The 21,781-nt window shown below is 35.3% G+C and overlaps 1 protein-coding gene across 1 annotated transcript in view; it reads left to right on the top strand.

The window, feature by feature from the left end:
- LOC124635763 (glutaredoxin domain-containing cysteine-rich protein CG31559-like) overlaps positions 1–21,781 on the top strand; it is a 92,968-nt gene that overhangs the window by 25,299 nt on the left and 45,888 nt on the right. Inside the window, exon 2 of the mRNA XM_047171715.1 lies at positions 7,817–9,436. Coding sequence (XP_047027671.1) covers positions 7,988–9,436 — 1,449 coding nt within the window. The 5' untranslated portion in view covers positions 7,817–7,987. The remainder of the gene's footprint in view (positions 1–7,816; positions 9,437–21,781) is intronic.

The raw sequence follows: 21,781 nt of genomic DNA, 5'->3' as shown, positions 1-21,781 counted from the left end.
AGTAAATTGGTCATTTTAGTTGATTTATTTCAAATATTTAAGACAAGTCATGATGGGTATGATAATAACACCTTAATAGTTTGTAGGTAGCTCTGCATTTAGCAATCTGGTAAGATAGTAAACACGCCTTTATTTGTAATACTTGTGGCTGTGTAGAGTTTATAATATGATAATAATAATGATTTAGCCCTGTATTCCGAAACCAGATATAATATTGCAAGTTTACAATTCATGTTTCGGTGTATAGAGGTAACTTTATAATACTAGAAACTTCCGAAAGCGTGTACTACTAAAGCCTTTATAATACTTAAATAATAAAAAAATATCGTCAGCATAAAATTGCACACTTGCCAATAAATTTCTTCGTACATCCCAATGCACGAATCATTCTTAAATTGATGTATGAAAACCGAATCTATTAAGTATCCACTTTGACCACTATCATGTAGCTTTTCAAAACATCCTGTACATGTCCAATCTAACAATTAAACACTACACAACACCTTATTTTCCTTCACAACCAATCGATTGTGAAAAACATTCAGTGTTGCCGTGACAACCGGTCATTGTGTATATATACCACATATTTCTCAACACGCTGTATATTCAAATGGAAATATCCCGGTGAGATGTGGCGTGTTTGTAAAACTGTCGTCAAGAAAGTTTTAAATACAGATCTACACGCATAATTTATTTAATGTGACACTTAATTTATTTAAGTAAATTAAATATTTTTGAATAAAAACGGACGTCTGAAAATGACGCCAAATCTGTAATTTTGATGGATTTTACTGACTTTTCAAATTCTGATTAAAAAAATGTATAATTCGGCCACTATACCTTTTATTGAGAGTTGAGATTGAGATTTTTGACAATTGACATTCTACTGTCTTGGAATCCGTTTATTTTGAGTCAAGTATTCTTCGTTACTTTCAAAAAAATAAAAAGCGCAATAAAAAAAAAACAGCAAATAATGTCACCGACTAACGGCAAAACAACTGTCATTTCAAGGACGCATAGAAATCATACTTTCACTGCAACATAGTCAGGTTATCAGAAAAATGGTTTCTCAAGGGAAACCGAGACTAACCAAGTAAAATCATGTAGAAAGTACAAGTGTACCTAGACTGGACTATGTAATGTATGAGTAATGCTTAAAAAATGTCATTGTAAGCAAATTATGGTTTTCAGAAAATTTACTGTGGTGAATATGATTGTCAGAAGGTCTAAGCACCTGTAATAGCAAGTTTTCTTTTTATTTGATAAACATTTGAAAACTTGGAAGTTTCTCGTGAAAACTACTTTTTCATCTTCACTGCATAGTAGCTTTAAAACAAAGTCTCTTTCTCTGTCCCTATATCCCTATACATTTCATCATCATCCTCCGAGCCTTTTTCCCAATCATGTTGGGGTCGGCTTCCAGTCTAACCGGATTCAGCTGAGTACCAGTGCTTTACAAGAAGCGACTGCCTATCTGACCTCCTCAACCCAGTTACCCGGGCAACCCGATACCCCTTGGTTAGACTGGTGTCAGACTTACTGGCTTCTGACTACCCGTAACGACTGCCAAGGATGTTCAATGACAGCCGGGACCTACAGTTTACCGTGCCATCCGAAACACAGCCAATGGTGTCTAAGATATACTTAGATCCTAGATAGATAGATAGATTATATCCCTATACATTTATGTATGCTTAAATCTTTAAACTACGCAACGGATTTTGAGGAGGTTTTTTTTTTATTAGATAGAATGATTGAAGGGGAAGGTTTATCATGTAGGTACTAGGTACAATGTAGTGTATTTAGTATCAGCATTGTGCTTGTTCGAAGCCGGCTTGGGTCGCTAGTTGCTAATACAATAAATACCCGTTTTTTTTTTGAGCCTAAAGGCTCCAAAACTACTGAAAAGATTTGAAAAATTTTATCACTTCTGGAAAGCTATACTATTGATCAAGTAACATAGGCTACATTTTATCCGTGTACGTACGTGGAAAGATGATCCACGGGAAAATAGCTAGTAATGAATATGTGGTGCTATGCAGCAAATAAGTATGCAACCTACATTACATACATTCAAAAAACCAAGAGCACATCACAGCTGTTCCAATTTCAAAGTCTCATTTCCCGCCTTCATAACAGAGTTGTCAATTACGGAACACGAGTCGAGCCTATCAAATTCCACTTGTTCAATCAATAGCGACTCGAAACTCGGACATCTGGCCAGTGAAAGTATAACCCGCCATATTTTGTCAACAAGAAACAGCCAATGGTAAAAGTTACGCAACGCCAATTTTATTGTCCATAAGTAGTGCTTCTTAATGATAGGATAGTGATGTGGTAGGTATTGAGTTTTAGGTTCGTTGAGTAAGTAATTGGTAGGTGTGTTATTTTGTGTTAAAAGTCATATTGAAAGTAAATTTCTGTGCGGGTAACTTATGCTATGAAGTTCTCTTTTATAACTATGAGATAGAAAATATACCTACTTTACACAAATTGGCAAAAATGAATTTAATGACATATTTAGTTTTTATAACTTCATAAAATAATCTTTTTTTTCTTCAAAATGAATTTGAATTACACAAAATACGAAAAAAACGTAAATAGGCATAGAATGATGTGAGATTTTGTTTATGTCCGTTCGTCACACGGTCACACCCGTTTTACCTCATTTACCGTTTATTATAGAAAGTTAAAACCACAGCTCTTAGAAGCGAAAAAATTAACTGGTACTAAAGTAGGTTAAAGTATTATGAGCTTTGTTAGAATTTTTACTGTCGTTAAGAAGATATGATAGATAAAGTAGTTATGATGTACTTTTTTTTTTTTGTCCGACGTCAAAAATCATCAAATGACCCCTCCCGCTGTGGGTTAGCAGCGGTGAGGGAGTGTCAGACTCTTACTGACTAAAAACCGTCGTGTTCCGTCATAGGCCTTTTATGTACCAGGGCCGCGGTATCTCTTTCACAAACAACCCGCAGCCCCGGCAGGCCTTGGCCCTGCTGGGCCCCGCTGGGGTTGCTGACATCTCTTTGAGGAGCGCGTGGAACAACGCGCGCCGTCGACACGGGTCTGTCGTCTAAGTAGACAGAGGGACGATGAGCCACCCGAACTCACCGCCCACAGACCCACGCCTACGGTGGCCGGGAGTCATCTCGCGACACCCGGCGCCCATGGTGTCTACCTGGTCCAGCGCGGCGGCCGGGATGAGAGGTGTGAACTCTCTGGCGTTCCGCCTCCTCCTTCTCGAGCATGACCGCTTCGCAGAAGGAGGCGACGGCATCCCATTCCCTCTCGCCCCGGACCATGGCCTGAACCAGGGCCGGACGCGAGAGGTCGCTGCCGCCAAAAGCCTCGACGAGGACCCGGCGGTGCCCCTCCCATGCGGGGTTATGATGTACTTCATAGAAAATAATTCACACTATACACAGAAATATGGAGATCTTAATTTTTTTTCGTTTGAGAACCCATGGCCTTCTAAATCTCTTTATTTCTTTTTAATAATATTGTTCTTTAATAATTCAGTCTCCTTTATTGTACACTGAAAAAAAAAACTGTGCAGTGACAATTATTTAGATAGCATAAACAATAAAATAAAATGGCGATTGGCGACTAAATAAATGGCGTTCCTAACAATTTTATAGTTGTATCATTAAAAATCGGAAGCAATTAATAAATAAACTTTCACTTTCCTTATAATCAAGAAGAAATTTATTGTCAGTGACGTCATAAGCTCATGTTTATGTGATTCAGTTATATGTTATACCATCTCATTTAAGAATCTTCTCGCTCAAAATCGGTTTAGTAATTTCGATCATTTCAATCTTATTAGGGTTCCGTACCCAAAGGGTAAAACGGGACCCTATTGTTGTCGCTCCTCTGTCCGTCCATCCGTCCGTCGGCGACGTCTGTCGCCAGTCTGTATCTCACCAACCGTGATAGTTAGAGTTGACATTTTCACAGATGATGTATGCCTGTTGCCGCTATAACAACAAATACTGAAAATAAAATAAATATTTTGGGGGCTCCCATACAACAAACGTGATTTTTTTTTCTAATTTTTGCTCTGGTACGGAACCCTTCGTGCGCGAGTCCGACTCGCACTTGGCCGGTTTTTAGAATTTACATAAGTATTTTATACTTTGACGCGTTCATTCGAAGCGAAATTGACGATTTCCACTTTTAAGTATAATCTTTCGACTATAATGTTGTGTGAAAGACCGATTAAGAATAATTATTCCGACTCTTATATTTTTAAATATAAACTTATCATATTAATATCCATTTATTGTGTAAGCCATTCTATTACCTAAGTTCTGTGCTTACTTACAAACTTATTTACCACCACAAAAAATCTATAAAACGTAAATGAAATAACTCTCTAAACCTCCAAATTTGTTAGATTCAATAGGCTTAAGTTTCTCATAGATTTATAGATAGCAGATATTATCTCGTCACGACAAGCTTCGTAATATCTTACTTAATACTTCAGTTCGTTAAATAAAAACAATACAATAAAACTGCTGCAAATTCAATGATTTATCATCATCGTCAGCTGTGATCACTATCCGGAACAATATTTTGATTCATTACGTATACAGATATGAGTTAGAGATATGATAATAGCATAGAGTTTTTATTTGTCAGTAGCCGTTTTTCCACTATTTCACTTGCATCCCGTGGGAACTACTGCCCTAATCGAATAAAATATAGCCTACAAATGTACATATGTAACTCGGGACGAGAGTATAGCGTTTCACCAGTAAAGTAATATTTGAAATCGGTACAGTATTTTCAGTCTTTAGGGTACCAACAAAATGTTTTCTCTTTAGTAAATTAGTGTAGTTTTGTTTTATTTATTAAAAAAGTAGGTACACTTAAGGAAAATAACGGCAGGTATTCATAAATTCGGAGCAACGGGTTGTTCGAAAGAGGTACCGCGGCCCTAGCACATAAGAAGGCCTACGACGGAACACGACGGCTTTTAGTCAGTAAGAGTCTGACACTCCCTCACCGCTGCTAACCCACAGCGGGAGGGGTCATTTGATGATTTTTTACGTCGTTAAAAAAAAAACGAGAGTTAATATTGAATGAAAAAGACAAGTACACGAAGTACTAATTAGTAAAATGCATGCAAACAACACGTTAAAATTAGGAGCTAAGCGAGTGGAAAATTATAATTGTTCTTTGTTTTACTTTTATTAATTAAGCAATGTTATCGTAAGTTAATTATAGCTTGTCAACTGAAAATACTTCTACTATCCAAGAATTTATCAACACACACAACAGTCTGCCTCAATTATTAATTGATAAAATCTAGATAATTATTATTTTCTTACTTTACCAAATTATCACAAAATATAAAAAATATGCCTGAAAACACGGTACCTACTCAAAGCCGATTGCGATAGCATTTACCTAATAACATTAGTGTCAGTTGCTATGACAATACGCAATGGAAGCCAAAACAAATCGTTTGAAGCATAAATAATTCATTAGAAAACCTCAATTCTCGCGTATAATTTTGTGCGAATCGAAAGTATTATTTTTATGTTTGTGCAATGATAAATGATCTTCAACGTTCTGTTTACCACAATTACAATTGAGTCATAGGCTGCGGGATTGTTCGTAAGAGCTAATGCAGGAAGCTTCAGAAGGAACATGGCGGGTTTTAGTCAGTAAGAGTCTGACACACCATCAGCGGGAGGGGTCATTCAATGATTTCCCAACCGAGAAAAGGCATTTGATAATTGAAAGATAGTTGATGAAATAAAGACTACTCATCTAATTGGCTTTGCATACCTAAATCAGAAAAAAATATTGGTCTTACAACAAAATACTTCAGCAGGCGTAAGTCATATGTGTTTTTAGCAAATACTCTATACAAAATTTTCTTAAACACTTGACGAACGTCTGCTTTTTTGTAGTATTCTTCCTTGTTGTTTTTTTGGTTTGCATTGAAGATATCCAAATTTACGGAATTAAAACAGTATCAACACACAATTCGGCATAAAAATTATAGATAGATAGAATATCCTAGTTAGAATGAATTAAAATTAAAACCGACTGCAACTCTAATCGATTCTCGTCTTGTACATGCAAATCTGTCAGTTGATCTGGATATCAGACGTCTAGATTTACCGTATCATTTGTTTACGTGTAGACATGTGTGCGTGAGCTGTATACAGAGTGTTTGTTTTACAAGTGCATCGACTTTGTTGCTTCTTTAGATTTTGTTAGAAGGTCAAGGTATGCAACTTGCTTTTTCAAATAAACAAAGTTAGAAGACCATTTTTCAAGTGGGATTAAATTAAGTTGATAGAGGATTAAATTAAGTTGATAGCTTGTATGAATGTGTCAGGTTGATCTAGCTGACAAATATTATATACCTAGCCTTTCCTCCACTATTTTGGGGTGTTACAGCATGCAGTTTAGTATCAGTATTCATAAAATAACATAGCCTTTCGATAACATAGCATGATACCATTCATATTATGACTTCAGAGTAATATTTTCACCACTAAGTAATTTACCAAATTTCTATATTTATATAAATATCTTTATTTTTAAATGTTCGGATATATTATTCTTATCCGTAGTTTCTTTGCAGCTAATCACTTAACACAAACGAATCTATAAACATGTACCCATTCCTTATAAAGACATCAATAAAAATAGAAGGTACAGCTATACATTAATATTGTCATCGTTACCCATTGATGGTAAAGGCAGTTACTATTAGATTATCTTCAACTTTCTCTAAATAAGATGTCATTATTTATTTGTTTGTAATATCATCAAAGATTACGTAAATACAAGCATTTCCAGTTGATGTGATGTGACACAAGTTTTTTACCTATCTTTCTCTGCTATAGTTTACTTATTCTTTTGTGGAGAATTGATGTTTTATACCGATCGTCTTTTTATTTTAAAATGTTATAAATGTGTAAATTGTAATGTGGTAGAAAAATTACTTCCATATCTTTGATCAAATATAGGCTTTCAGTTTCAAGGTTTTAATTATTGGTAAATATTTATAGTCAATTGTCATTACTAGATTAACTACAAATTGAACTGAATATTATTTGAATGAAAACATTAATTTAATTAAAATATCAGGTAGTTGATAATTTTCGACTTTTAAAGATTCAGCTTTAAAGATTTTCAATCATGCGTTACACAGCTGATATACGTTTGCTTTCAAACAAAGATAAGCTAGCCAATTATGAGAGTCTTTCCGATTACGTAAAATATTTTCCTGCATATTCACAAACACCGAATACTCAATAGTCTTATAATATAGAAAATTATTGGCCATTGGTATCGAAAGTGTAAATAATCCAATGCGTAAGACACATATTAGAAGAAAATATTACAAATCAATTTCCCTTTACATTTACAAAGTTATCTCCTACACTTAACAACTAATGATGTTTAAAAGACAACCTTAATGTACAGATAATAGGGTCTAATGATCATGAGTGACTTGTTATAGAAAAGACACGTTTCAAATAATTGTAACACATTAGTTTGAATTGCTCCACATTTGCAAGTATCTTATGTAAGCCATTGCGTGGAGTACATTGAAAAATGTTTTCTTTGGTACTGTTGTAATTTGTCCTTGTGTACTAATTAACTACGTGACTTTTATAGGGCGTCGCTTTGATTTGCAGTTATTTGTAGAACTAAAGTTGCACTTGTCGATAATAATTTTTTTTCAGGAAAACTATTGCTCGTTCCAATATTCTTAGAATGCTTTTCAATTTGTTTCTTTATGTATTTTGATATTTTTTCTAATTTGAAATTTCTTTCTTTTCAGATGTAAATAAACAACGCGCAAGAAAAACAGGCCACCCGAGCGGATTATTGACCCAGTCACGAACGGTCACCGGAACCATTATGCCTTATACATCCAACAGTATCTGAGCGGACCTGACCAGCATTGCGAACGGGAAGCACCGTTAATTATGCCAATTTATTAGCAAGCACAATGATGGAAGAAGTAACGCCTCGTCCCAGTGTCGAATACATCCCTCCTTTACCCCCAAAGGTGAAGCAAAGAGGATCGACCACTTATACACAAATAACAAGTGACGACGCCAGTATGAACACAAACGGGTTCACCGCCACCGACGTCCGGATGGACTCGCTAAGTTCGATGCACTCACTCGTCCTTAATTCTAAGACACCATCTGCAACGGTATTCGTTGCGGCGACCCAGTCAGACCGACCCGCGAGTACGCCTAGCACGGACGCTCTCAACGGCCCACACGTGGTCACTATCAGAATAAACACAGACGCAGATAAACCGAAAGCGCCAAAAATATCAAGTGTTCATCTCAAAAGTGACGTCGACTTCGAAAGTTTCAAGATTAACGACGTGTGCAAGAAAAACAACAGCTTAGTCAGATTAAATGTTGAAGAAAACAGACCGAAAATACTAGAAAACGAAGATCTTCTGAAAACAGATAAAGCGCCATACATATATTGCAATTCTTTCAACTCAATGACCAATATGGTTATGTCAAGCGGGCAATGTTCCCCTAGTGACACACTGGACTCGGGAACCTGCAGCGACCTTGACGGCACTCCTCCACCTTTACCCAAAAAGAAAACCTCAAAAAGTAGTTCAATAAAGAAAGCTGTATCTGTAACGTTAATCAGCTCGAGAAACGGGAGCAACCAAAGCGAAGTAGATTTTGAAGACAATGACTCGAATATATCATGCGATTCTCTGAATAGTAGTGAGCTGAACGTAAGCGTGCACGCCGATGAAAGTCATAGCGAATATAGTAAAAAAGAAAAGAAACAGAGTGCGGAATCACCCGACGCGCCGGAGACGGTAGCCAAAGCGAACAATAAAGACAGTAGCTTTCTACCGCAGGGTCTGCTGCAAGACATAAGAGACCGTTCAGCGAAACTAAATACGGTCGAAACTGAAAGCGAGGCGAAGCCCGAGCTGCACGAGGAAGCGAACCAGAATATTAATGAGGATGCTAATATTTCAAAAGAAAGCGCACAGCTCACATCGTTCCGTCTAGTTTCTCAGTATAATAGCGAGTGCAAGAACACGACGGAGTCGCTGCCCGCGACCTTGTGCTCCAAAACGCCGCTGATTAGCGAGAGCACTTACGAGGAACGAAAGCAACAGGACAAGATGAAACAAGAGCAACTGATTTACAGCAGCCACTACTTTGATACGGACAAATATTACGACTTCCATCTAAACGAAAAACAATTTGATGATGTGAAAAGTGTTAGTGTTGGTTCTAAAAGTGAGAGTGAAGTGTCTGAATTGGAATACTTTGCCGGTGTGAAGGATTATAAAAACGAGGAGATGCCATCGACGATAAAAAGTTCTAAAGGAACAATAAGGGGCGTGAAGAACCGCGTTCGGGCGGGCATCGCGACGTTTTTGCAAATACAGAACACGACAAAGGTAATTTTTCTGATTGTTATTTTTCTTTTAGATCATAGCCTGGTTGGTTTTTATGTCGCTACCGCCTCGTTATACACGTACTGATTTTAGAGGTCGCAACTAAATGTATTCGAAAGTATTACACGCGAGCACGTATACTAGTTTATTAAAATGCTTATTTTTAAACAGCGTTCGTGAAAAAGTTCGATATTGGGCCTTCATGGTTGATTGTTGCGAACAATGCAAGGGTGGGGGAACAAAATGGATAAACAATTGGCATTTTTAATTACCATTGAGAATTATGAACGGACGTTGCCTTGTCTTGGTCCAAAGGCTTTTGTACGACAACAATCGTCATTGTAAAGACGTCGTGTGATGTAATTGTTGGAAAACGTACTTAGATAGCTCATATCTAATTTGAAGACAATACAGCTTTTTCTTTGGATTAGGCGTTAAAATTTTGTAATGGACATAATTTATAGGCTTCACTGTGGCCTTTATTAATATTATATTTTCTCCCAGACGTTACCGCATTTCTAAATCCTACAAATAATCTTTAGTAATGTATAATAGCAATTTTGCAGATTTCAAATCTATGCTTGTATCACCAAACTTATCTCAAAAAGGCAACTCATTTCACAGAAGTCTCTCACCACTTTCTTCCTACAAACGGTATCTGTTATCATCTAAACTGATTTCCACTGCAATTATTGCTTTAAGACCTTCCGCTTTTCAATCAGGTTTAATTAAGGCAAAACTGCCATTTCCTACTGCGGAGGTCTCACGTCGTCTAAGTGTGTCGGAAGCTTGGAACACCAAGATTCTATTGAAAGCCGGGAAAGTGAGGAAAAATAGCTTATGATACTCATTGGAGATTCTATTGTTTATATGGGGGGTTTGTAAGATAGTGTTTTGTTTCTTGATGGCTTTTAGTGTCTATTTGCTTGTGAAATGAGTTATATGTAGCTTAGATTTTGATAAGACTTTTAAGGAATGAATAAATAAGTCAAAAACATGGCACCGGTTCAGCCTAAACTATAAAAAACTACATTAAAAACGAAAATAACAACGGAATTAGGTACAGTACTGACTAAAATTATTCAGCCGTAACGGCCCTTTCACACGGCAGTCCAGTTTTTTGCAGGATACCGTTTTTTGCTGGATCCCGTTTGATCGCAAAAGATATTATATGCTAGTGTACACACGAGCAGACCGCATGCAGGATCCTGCAAAAAGCTGTTCCCGTCGATTTGTGCGATTCGGTTTTGTCACTTGTTACTGGATCGTTCGTCCAGTAAAAAGCGGGAATCCTGCAAAATCGGACGCTGTGTTCACACGTAGTTCAGTTTTGCAAGATACAGTAAAATGCCGGTCCCGCAAAACTGGACTGCCGTGTGAAAGGGCTGTAAAGGTGTTCGATTCGCTTTGTTAAGTTTGGGCTTGTTAACTTGTTAAGTTATTTTTACACGGTTCCAATATCTCACAAGCAATTAACACCTAAAAAATTGAAATAAGTAATACTTATAAATAGAATAAAATATACCATGAAATTGACATCAGATAGGAAGGTATGAAAGAAGAAAACATGCTCCTCCGACCTCAAATAATAAATTGGAATATGGGCAGGAGGATCATCATCATCCTCCGAGCCTTTTCCCAATTATGTTGGGGTCGGCTTCCAGTCTAACCGGATTCAGCTGAGTATCAGTGCTTTACAAGAAGCGACTGCCTATCTGACCTCCTCAACCCAGTTACCCGGGCAACCCGATACCCCTTGGTTAGACTGGTGTCAGATTTACTGGCTTCTGACAACCCGTAACGACTGCCAAGGATGTTCAATGACAGCCGGGACCTACAGTTTAACGTGCCATCCGAAACACAGTCAATGGTGTCAATATGGGCAGGAGGATAATCTATAATCCAAACTAATATTATAAATGCGAAAGTAACTCTGTCTGTCTGTCTGTCTGTCTTTCTGTCTGTCTGTCTGTCTTTTCTTCACGCCTAAACTACTGAACCGATTTGTGTGAAATTTGGTACAGACATAGTTTGAAACTTGAGAAAGGACATAGGATAGTTTTTATTACAAAAAAAAAATAAAAATAAAATTATTCCGGACATATAGCGCCATCTATTGGTCAAATCAAAAATCTGCTGGTAGTCACTATTCCACGCGAACGAAGTTGCGGGCAAAAGCTAGTATAAAAATGAATCGCAAAATGTGTTGGTAAGCGCATAACTCAACAACGCCTGGACCAATTTGGCTAATTCTTTTTTTGTTGTGTTTGTCATTGTCAGGAGAAGGTTCTTATGAAAAAAAAATAGGGTAAAGTAGAGAAGTCAGTTGACGGGAGCGAAGCCGCAGGCAAAAGCTAGTTAATGATAAATAAATGAACATCAAGTTTAATTTGGTAATACTATAAAGAGATTATATTTCATTTAATTGATTTGTAAATAACTGCATAATAAGTTTAACTCGAATTGAAACTGGTTAGCCGCAACTTTATGCAGGAATGTGTTTTATCTTTGCAAATGAATTTACTAGTAACGTGATACCCGCCCTATACATTACAAAGTGGCTCTAAGAATATAATTATGATTATAAGGTTATAAATATCAATAAAAACAAAAATCAAGATAATCTTTAAAATACCAGAACAGAAAATCGAAAACATGATTGCGGGACTAAAGATGTTTTAGGTAAAATCAACAACTATGGTAAACAATATTTCTTAAATTGTTCCAGAGGAGAGCAGGGGACTGATCCTACAGTTATCACCGCTTTCTTTTCGGTGTAATGTTGATATATCTATCTATCATTTTTAGTTTACATAGTAGACATATTATAGACTGGGCATACTTAAGCAGTAAAGATGAGATCTTGCTCTTCCAAGATTCATTAATCTATTTCTGAAGTCATCCAAAAATGGCGATCTACTAGACAGGCTTGCTTTCTAGACTTCAAAAACAAGTTATAGTAATTTCAAACCGACTTTTACACCTAACTTATGGACACTAACTACAACATCTTGACTTATGGACACTAACTACAAATCGTGAACATTTCATTGAATACAGTGCAAATTATTCGTGGCACACTTAGCCTAGGTTTGACCTCTATTATCTGAAGTACTAGACCAAACTGTTACTGGTGTTTTTTTAAATATAATAATGTTGTTTTCTTAGTGTTCAATGACATTGTCCTAGATTTTTAACAGGTGTAGGAACCTCGACGGCTCGTATGGTCATCAATTCCGTTAATTTTTGCTCATTATTACAAACATATGAAACTTGTATCCCGATTTTCTCCATACAATTGAAAGATGATCCAAAGAATGTTAACTCAGTGGTAAACAATCATATAATATAATATTATTGTAATAAAAAGCATTATCAGCCACTGTTATTTATATATTAACCACTTCTAAATCAATTTCTTGGATTTGTTGTATGCTTATTCTCTGCTCGCTACCTTCAAAGCGTCTTAGGCCATAAGGGCACGGAGAATTTGTTTTGTTTTTTTTTTTAATTATACGAGTAAATCACATATTACCATAATCAACACCATGAATAATTAATAATCACACATCAATTTCGGCTTAGGCGAGACCTTTCAAACCGAGTGTAGGTCTGAAACTTCCTTATATACTTACCTCCTTCCGCATGTTACAATTTTTAGCCTTGATTACATACATTCACTTCATTAAACTTGTTCTGTACTGTATGTTTGTTTTTAAATCAATCGGTAATTAGACGTATATAATAGATATGTTCTTTCATTAATATGTTCACGATTTTTTTGGAGTACTAATTGGGGTTGCTTTGTAAGTAAATTTAACTTTGCCAAGATGGTATAATCTTTGCAAATATGGTACATCGCTTTTCTGTTCGAATATGAAGTTGAATTGCAATCATTAACTTAGGGTGGGCAGCACTATGAAACACAATAAAAACTAAATCTTAATTAGCCATCAAAATGGCGATTAAAAGCTGGTTGAGATATGGCTATCATTATAGTTACATAATTTAATCCATCCTTTTAGAAGGAGTGTCTATAGCTGAAATTGGCCTTTTTTTTTTGTTGTCGCTGGGCTAAAAATGCTATTACGCATCCCCTTCCCGTCGGGGGATGAGAGAGGGGTATGTGGGACTCCCCGGTAAAGACGTTCCCGGTATACCCACTAAAAAGGCCCAGCGGCACTCCGACCTCGCCTGAGTGGAGGGGGTCTGGGAGTCTATGGCGTCCAGTCCCCCACCGGCGACTGCCCGTCTAACGGTAGGCCCCTTATACCTCCCCCCAATGGGGAAGGGTCCTTATAACAGCTGAAATTGGCCTAAAGTTTAAAACATTATAAAAAAAAATTGGCCTAAAGTTTAAAACATTATAAAAACGTTCCAAAATCGAAAGAGAGCCTTAAGATTATTCCTCTATATTTCATGACCTTCCAAGGATGCAAAAATGGAATTGGCGCCGCTAGTTCAGTAACTTCTTAAAAGTCCTTTTACTGACTATGATAATGGCCAATAATAAAGCCACTATATTATTATACGTGGACCGACATTCCTTGATAAAAACCTTGACTTTTCGACCAGACTTTCAATCGAGAAGATTTTTTATTTGCATATTCATTCATTTTGTGTTGCTATACGTTGTCTGCTGCTTCGGTCTGCCGGTTTTCTGGTACTGTAGACAGACTAGATTATACTTTGGTTTTATACGGATGTTCTGATAATCTGAAAGATAAATCTGTTAAGAGTAAGATTTGACCAAAATGTCATCATAATATATTTGCTAAAAAAAATATGGCTGCTATATAAAAAAACCTATTAAACTTTTGAAGTAGGTACTTGACCGTCTCATTTACCACTCTACGTACGTAGGTGTAGTAAAATGATAAACACTTTAACTTAATTTCGTGAATCCTTACTTATATACCTAAAGAAACAAAATTCGAAAACAGAACACAGCAACATTGATATCGTGTATCGATCACAACAAAACTGTGCCTATGCACGCACACATACATACTCGTAAATAGCCTATACTATATATAATAGCACAACCAATCAAGCGCAACATAATCCGATACTACAAATAGACCATAACATATACATTGATAGTTTTAATTCGATAATTTTCCTTGCATACGATTACGATATAAACGGATCTGCCAAGTTTTTTTTATCGAAAATGGACAATCTAGACGGTAATACTATGTTGGGGTTTATTGTACAGATTTTTAGCAGTAGGATAATATTTTTAGTTTGTGGTAAAATAAGAATTCAATCACACTAAATGGTTTTTAGGGTTCCGTACCTCAAAAGGAAAAAACGGAACCCTTATAGGATCACTTTGTTGTCCGTCTGTCTGTCTGTCTGTCTGTCTGTCTGTCTGTCTGTCTGTCTGTCTGTCTGTCAAGACCCTTTATCTCAAGAACGCGTGGACGTATCAAGATGAAATTCACATGAAATGCTCAGGTCTGTTGTCCCTTTAAGCTGTGAAAATATCAAGCTTCTAAGCCAAGCCAATCAAAAGATACAACCGATTATGTCGATATTTTCAACAAATTCTCGACACTCGCAAAGGAATCAAAACCTACAGGGTACTTCCCGTAAACTCAGAGTCTTGAAATTTGGCATGAAGTATTGTCATATAATGCAAATATAGGAAAAATTACGAAAATCTCATTTTTTTAGTTATATAATATAAAAAAATATATTTTAATAAAATGAAACTTACTACCTTATTTCTCACGAACGAATAAAGGTATCAAATTGAAATTTATACCAAATACCTAAGTCTATTGTCCCTTTAGGCAGTGAAAAAAACAAACTTCTAAGTTAACGCGATCAAAAGATACAGCAGTTATACCGACACCTTAGACGAATTTCTGTCACACGCTAGGGAATCAAAACCTACAAGGTACTTCCCGTGAACTCAGAATCTTGAAATTCGCCACGAAGCAGCGTTATATAGTACAGATAAAGGAAACATTGCGAAAATGATAAATTTGAAGTTACATAAAATATTAAAATATTATTTTTGCTTACACGACATAAAATATTTTTTTAATAATTATAAACTTACTAACTACCCTTTTTTACATGAACGCGTAGAGATATTAAAGTTGAAATTCATATCAAACACTTCTTAAATATAATTGCCACTAAACTATGAAAAATTTTAAATCATTCAAAGGTCATTGGGCACCTTAGTATGAAAACCATACCCACGGCGGATACGAACGAAATATAGCACAGTATAATGATAAAGGCTCTGATTTACTATGGCATTAGTCGCATCTATGTGAACCGTGAGAATCTAGAGAAAATCAGGTGTAAACATCAAATATTTTCCTCATTTCAATGGGGAATTTAAACGACCAAATTTGACGGATTTGAGAAATCATTTCTTTGTAGTGAAAGAGTATACTCGCCGTTTATTTCCATTGTCATCAGGTCAGGATCTGATGATGGAAATCCTGAGAAATCGAGGGCAACTATAAAAAATTGTAGGCATGCATAGGATTAAAACTTGATTCTCAGATGTATGTCTGGTGATACTATCAAACAGTGAAAGTTTAGAGCTTACCTGATGATGGAGAAGTGAGAAAGTCGAGAGAACTCTATGCATGTTTAAAAAAATAATAGATCCCATTAGTAGTGAATTCTCATCACCTAAAATAAAATAAGCTCCAACACAAGGTTACGTTATAAATTGTAAAGGAGTTCCCATAACTATATCTGATCTTTGCTATCGATCCCACAATGGCAGTTAAACCTATCTATGTGGAAAGTCTTCGCCAATACGAATAAAATAAGCCCAAACACGTGGTAGTTGCAACATACCGTTCAGGAGTTCCCTCGACTCTCTGTAGTCTCCATAATCAAATCAGCTCCAAACCTTCACTGTTTACAAGTACCCTCAAAAATACACTCACATGTCTGGTTTTGACTCGATGCGTGACTACAATATTCAAGAGTTGCCCTCGATTACTCAGGGTTTCCAGATCCTTTCTTTATGAAAAGTCTTTAACAATAAAAACTAGCATTGCAACCTGTAAAATCCTCTGAAACTGCTTGTCTATTATATTTTTCAAACGATCCTGGACATTCAAAGAAACGTCATACCATTCTCCACGATTTAAAACTACTTTGATTCATGTCCGCCACTTTTTACAAAGCGGGTCAGATATGCCCAATGACCTTTAAGACATAATTAGTTATTTTCAATCAGATTTCTGAATGATGACTATAAAATTTTGTATATAAATAACTTTAATAAAATAACTTTTACAAGGTACTGGCCTACTATTTTAGTTATATTATAAAATAAAAAATATTAGCTATTTTGACTCTCACGAAATTACCATAACTATGATTGTTCTAAACTGAACGGTTGGCGCGAGACTCACTTTTTATCTAACCAGGATTTGTACGGAACCCTCGGTGCGCGAGTCCGACTCGCACTTGGCCGGTTTATTTTTTTATTATTTGCGTGATTTCCTACCTATGTCTACACTATCTATACTAATATTATAAAGCTGAAGAGTTTGTTTGTTTGAACGCGCTAATCTCAGGAAGTACTGGTCCGATTTGAAAAATTCTTTCAGTGTTAGATAGCCCATTTATGGAGCAACGCTATAGGCTTTATCTGGATTCGTACATAGGTTCCCACGGGAGGTGAAACCGCAGGCACCAGCATACCCACCAGCCACCAGCATAGCTAGTAATAAATATAGGTTTCTGAACATGAGTCTTTGCTCCTAATATTAGCTTTTTAAAATTCGTAATTATCAAAAAAGGTGAAGATAATTTTCAATTTCAATAGCCCTAAAATAAAGGCCAATCAATCAATTTGCGAAGCAATCATCAGCTCTTCCGAGCAATCAATACTATCATCGATCAAATAGTTATGATAGGTAATAACTACATAACATATGTACGTGTCAATTGCATAAGTAAATGGATTGCATATGCGTAGATTGACATCAATTGCTGAACAAACACATGTCTTGTTGAGAAATATTGTTATGTAGGTATTATCTGTCTAGCCTTTTCCCAACTGTGATCTAACATGCAGCTGAATATCAGTGGTTTACATGAAGTTACTGAGAATCTGACCTCTTCAACCCCGTTACCTGGCAACCCAATACATATCATTTGGTAAGACTTTCTGGATTTTGTCTGCTCATAACGACTACCAAATGTATGATTATATAAATGTATGAAAATAAAAGTTAGATTATCCAACAACAGTTAGATATTTACACACGATATCACATAAAGTTGATGATTTTCATAATTCTCTTAAACATTCACAAAAAGAACTATTCCGTAAAAAAATCCTAAAACGCCAAAATAAATACCCAAGTTAAACTACTGAAACATTACCTCGGCGTGCGCGCACCGTATCATCTAATTACAAGCGCACGCACGCGTGTTTTTACACGGCATACGAAGATTTGATTATACGCCTGTGGTCGCTTCCTGCGATGTGATCGTGATCGCGGTCGACTCGATTCTGTTGCGACTAATCGATCTATCGATTGCTGTTCGATTGGTTGGTAATTGTTTAGGTGTAAATTGCTTGTTAGAAATAATCGTTTGTCGTTGTAATTAATGTCTTAACCTGATTAGTAGGATAAGTAGTTTAAAATATATTTTCAATTTAGCGTCGTTTTCTGAAACGGTCTTAATAGAGTGATAATATTACATGAGCATAGCAAATACTGTATTAAGGAAAAAATTGGATTGTGACAATAATTCTAGAGATAATCGCATTTTAAAAAATCTGTCTTTATTATTCTTAATGATTTAGCTAGAGTTAGTTACACTAACATTGTAACAATTTAAACTGAATAAAAAATCTCGAAATTTCAGAGATTGTTTTATTTTAAATAGCATGATTGTTTTTAATTTATAACATAACTTTCACAGATGATCGAAATCGAGCGATATTCATGATTTACTTTCACCAAATAAATGTATAATTATGAATATTTCTATCTCTTGGAAAAGACTTTGATGTAGGTTTGTGGTATAAACGTGTTTTCAACTGTTTTGTGATCAAAACCATTGGTTCTTGCGGTTTTTGTATATTCCTTAAGATTAAGGTTGCCAAGAGTATGTGTATTTACCATGTTTATAAAATTCATAATACCTAGATAATCTTAAAAATAAAGTCTTTTTGTTAACCTATACACAATATCTAGAAAGATTTTTTATTGAAAGCGCTGTTATCAGGTGCTTCCGTCCTGTATGAGTTTCATTTTCCAAAAGCCTATCAAGGAAAGCTACACAAATTTTATTTGGGTGCTCGAAGACATTTCCTTAAGACGCGAGGAAAATAATGCAGCATATTACCTACTTGAGAACTTTTGTCACTTGAGTCTCATTATCGAATTATTTGAGAACTATCCTGTTTAAAATTGCAGCAGAATCGGTGCGTACATACAGTTGTATAAAAATATGAGTCGGTATGACAACCTTAAACAAACAAAATGATAATATCAAAACAGCATAGATATGAAGTAAGTAATAGTAGATTGCAATACCGCCGCCTATTACGTGCGGTTATAAAGCAAATAACTCTGCTGTTGATTTGTTTATCGTAAAAGCTTATGGTGAAGCCACAAAAATACATGGGTAACGTTTTGCTCTTAAGATAATTTTTATGTGGTCAAACATTCAAAGACTGGCATGGTTTATGTCTTAATTTCATGTTTTTGGGGTGCGTTCATATAGATTCTTAATTGAAAATTTCGATTAATCGAGAGAATGTTTTTCCACTTGCGTCCCGTGGGACTACTTTCCGAACAAAGATAAACATCCTTTTCAGACACACTTTATACTTTATACACTATCCTGTAGGTACTTACACAAACATTTCAGTTGGTTTAGTAGTTTTGGTATGTAAGCGGGACATACAGACAGAGTTTTTTTCGCATTCATTTATAGAGGTAATATGGACTATTACTGGACTGAAATATTCATAGGGTGAGTGAAACCAAATGCCGCATTTTTATTTCAAAGCAAAGATATAGTGACTGTCAAAATATCGTAATCACCCAGCCGTTTTCATAATACCAAAAGTTGACTCGTAACTCAACACGGTACCACTTGTCTACTTAATATGCAGATTTTAATCATAATAGAAGTAATAAACACTTGTACAAAAAGTGCCGTAAAGACGTATTGTTGTAGATCCTAAAGATAATTTTGAAAGAAAGTGTGCAAATGTATGACGAAACGTCCAAAATGTTATTACATAAACCATGTCTGAGTTGTGTAAAATATGGGTTGGTCTTGTATTTTTTGTCGTTTTTATACTTACGTGAATGTTTTTCAAAACCGGATATTTGGTAATTTGTTTGATGAAGAATTTTACCTATTCGGAATTACGTGGATTTATTTAATTATTTCTTATTCTGTCTTTTTAATCCCCGATGAAAGAGAGGGGTGTTATAAGTTTGACGTGTCTGTCTGTACGTCTGTCTGTGGCATCATTGCTCCCGAACGGATTAACGATTTCAATTTGTTTTTGTAAGAAAATGTCAAATAGAGAACTGAGGGTGAAGAAGAAGTAGGAAGAGGTACTACACCGTTTCTAAATGAAATTGAGATGATTTAAAATCCTCTATGGATTAATTACAATTACGGGATTGTAAGTGAAATTATTATGAATAAAATAAAATGTATGAATTAAATTCTGAAATGAAAGGAGCAGTTTTAACATTATAAACTTTCACTCCACACTGAAATATAACAGTTTATGTATTTGAATTAATTCGAAATTTTAATATGTTTTCATACGTTTTTATAGTGCAAAACGTACAAAAATGTTTATGTATATTTTTGAATGACGGCTCAAATAATTTAAGTTGGTTTAGCCAAAACTATTAGAAATTCTTGATTTTAACTTCAACATCAAAAATATCATTAGAATGTCCAAATAAATTGATTTAAAGCTTGTTTTGCCAAAAAAATCTCATATACCTAAGTATCCCATAGTAGATCTCACAGGTAATCTTATAAGTCTAATCTTATGAGGTTATTGACTGTTTATTTTTATCTTGTCTCTGCTATTTTTGGCGATATAGATACCTAATATTTTATCAATTTATAAGTTAACCATTTGTGGGAAAGGCGTAACCTATTTACAATAAAGAGACACAAATATAAGATTGGTTTAAAAAATATCTATATTTATATCATAATATACACACATAATATTCACATTAACACACCTAAAACTGCCCCTCCAAGTATAAACAGAAATGAAACAATATATAATTTTAAAATCTCAAAAAAAATATAAACATTTAAAAGTACTATTTAAAAACCGTACAATAAATCATTTCAAATTATTGGTAATAAAGAACTAAGGTTTTTTGAACCTTCAACCATCGGACTGATCTCGGAAAACTTTCAATGGTCATATTTTGTTTAAATCTTCCTACCTACCCAACCAATCAATTTTAAAACAACAGGCACTTAAATTCAACTTTCTTCCTCAACTAAATAAAAGCATTTAACAAGCTGTAATTTTATAAGCATTACACGCTTATCTGAGCATGATAAGAAAGTGTCAGGTGTAATCACTATCATACTTATCAGACTGTGTGAGTTGTGGGTCAGACCTTGTGAACTAGGCCAGCACGTGGTTATTAAAAATAATAATATGTAGGTAGTTGAACTTCTTCGTTAAATTTTCTACGATCTTAGTTTGATCGAAAGTGACCCACGTGGTTTCATGTCTCTGTTACTCGGGAAGAGTGTAGCTTTTAGAGTGTAGTTTTTTTAGTGTAGAATTTTTCAAATCTATTCAGAAGTTTCGGAGCCTTACGTTGAACAAACCGACAAACAAAAAAATGTGTCTTGTTCATTATATTAGTGTAGATAACATAAAATATATACATTAATTGTAATTCTTTTGTTATCCCACTGCCGGGCACAGAGAAGGAATGAGCGTTTATCACCACGCTTGCTTAAAATTTTTCGCGTCTTTAAAATCCAGATTTCTTCAAGATGTTAGCAAAAATAATTACAACTACTTAAATCTTACCTTGATAATGACAAAAATACCCAAGCAAAAGCTTGTCATAATACTCTATCGTGTGCAACATTTACCTACTATCCTTTTTCTTAAGTCATCTATCCCTGTCTACTTAACATTATAATCATCTATTTGACAGCAAGTCGGCAATGATAAATAGGTTAAGCTACTTAACGATTACCACCTGGGGGCTCTCTCTCTCTTCATTATAATAATAACTACATTATATACTTGTAACTATTACAGTTGTTCTCCATAATATCGCTACGTTCACTTTTTTTGGCATAAAATAATGTAGCCTAAGTCAC

Source organism: Helicoverpa zea, chromosome 13 (assembly GCF_022581195.2).
Source record: "Helicoverpa zea isolate HzStark_Cry1AcR chromosome 13, ilHelZeax1.1, whole genome shotgun sequence".
NCBI lineage: Eukaryota > Metazoa > Arthropoda > Insecta > Lepidoptera > Noctuidae > Helicoverpa > Helicoverpa zea.
This window is presented reverse-complemented; position numbering and strand designations above follow the sequence as displayed.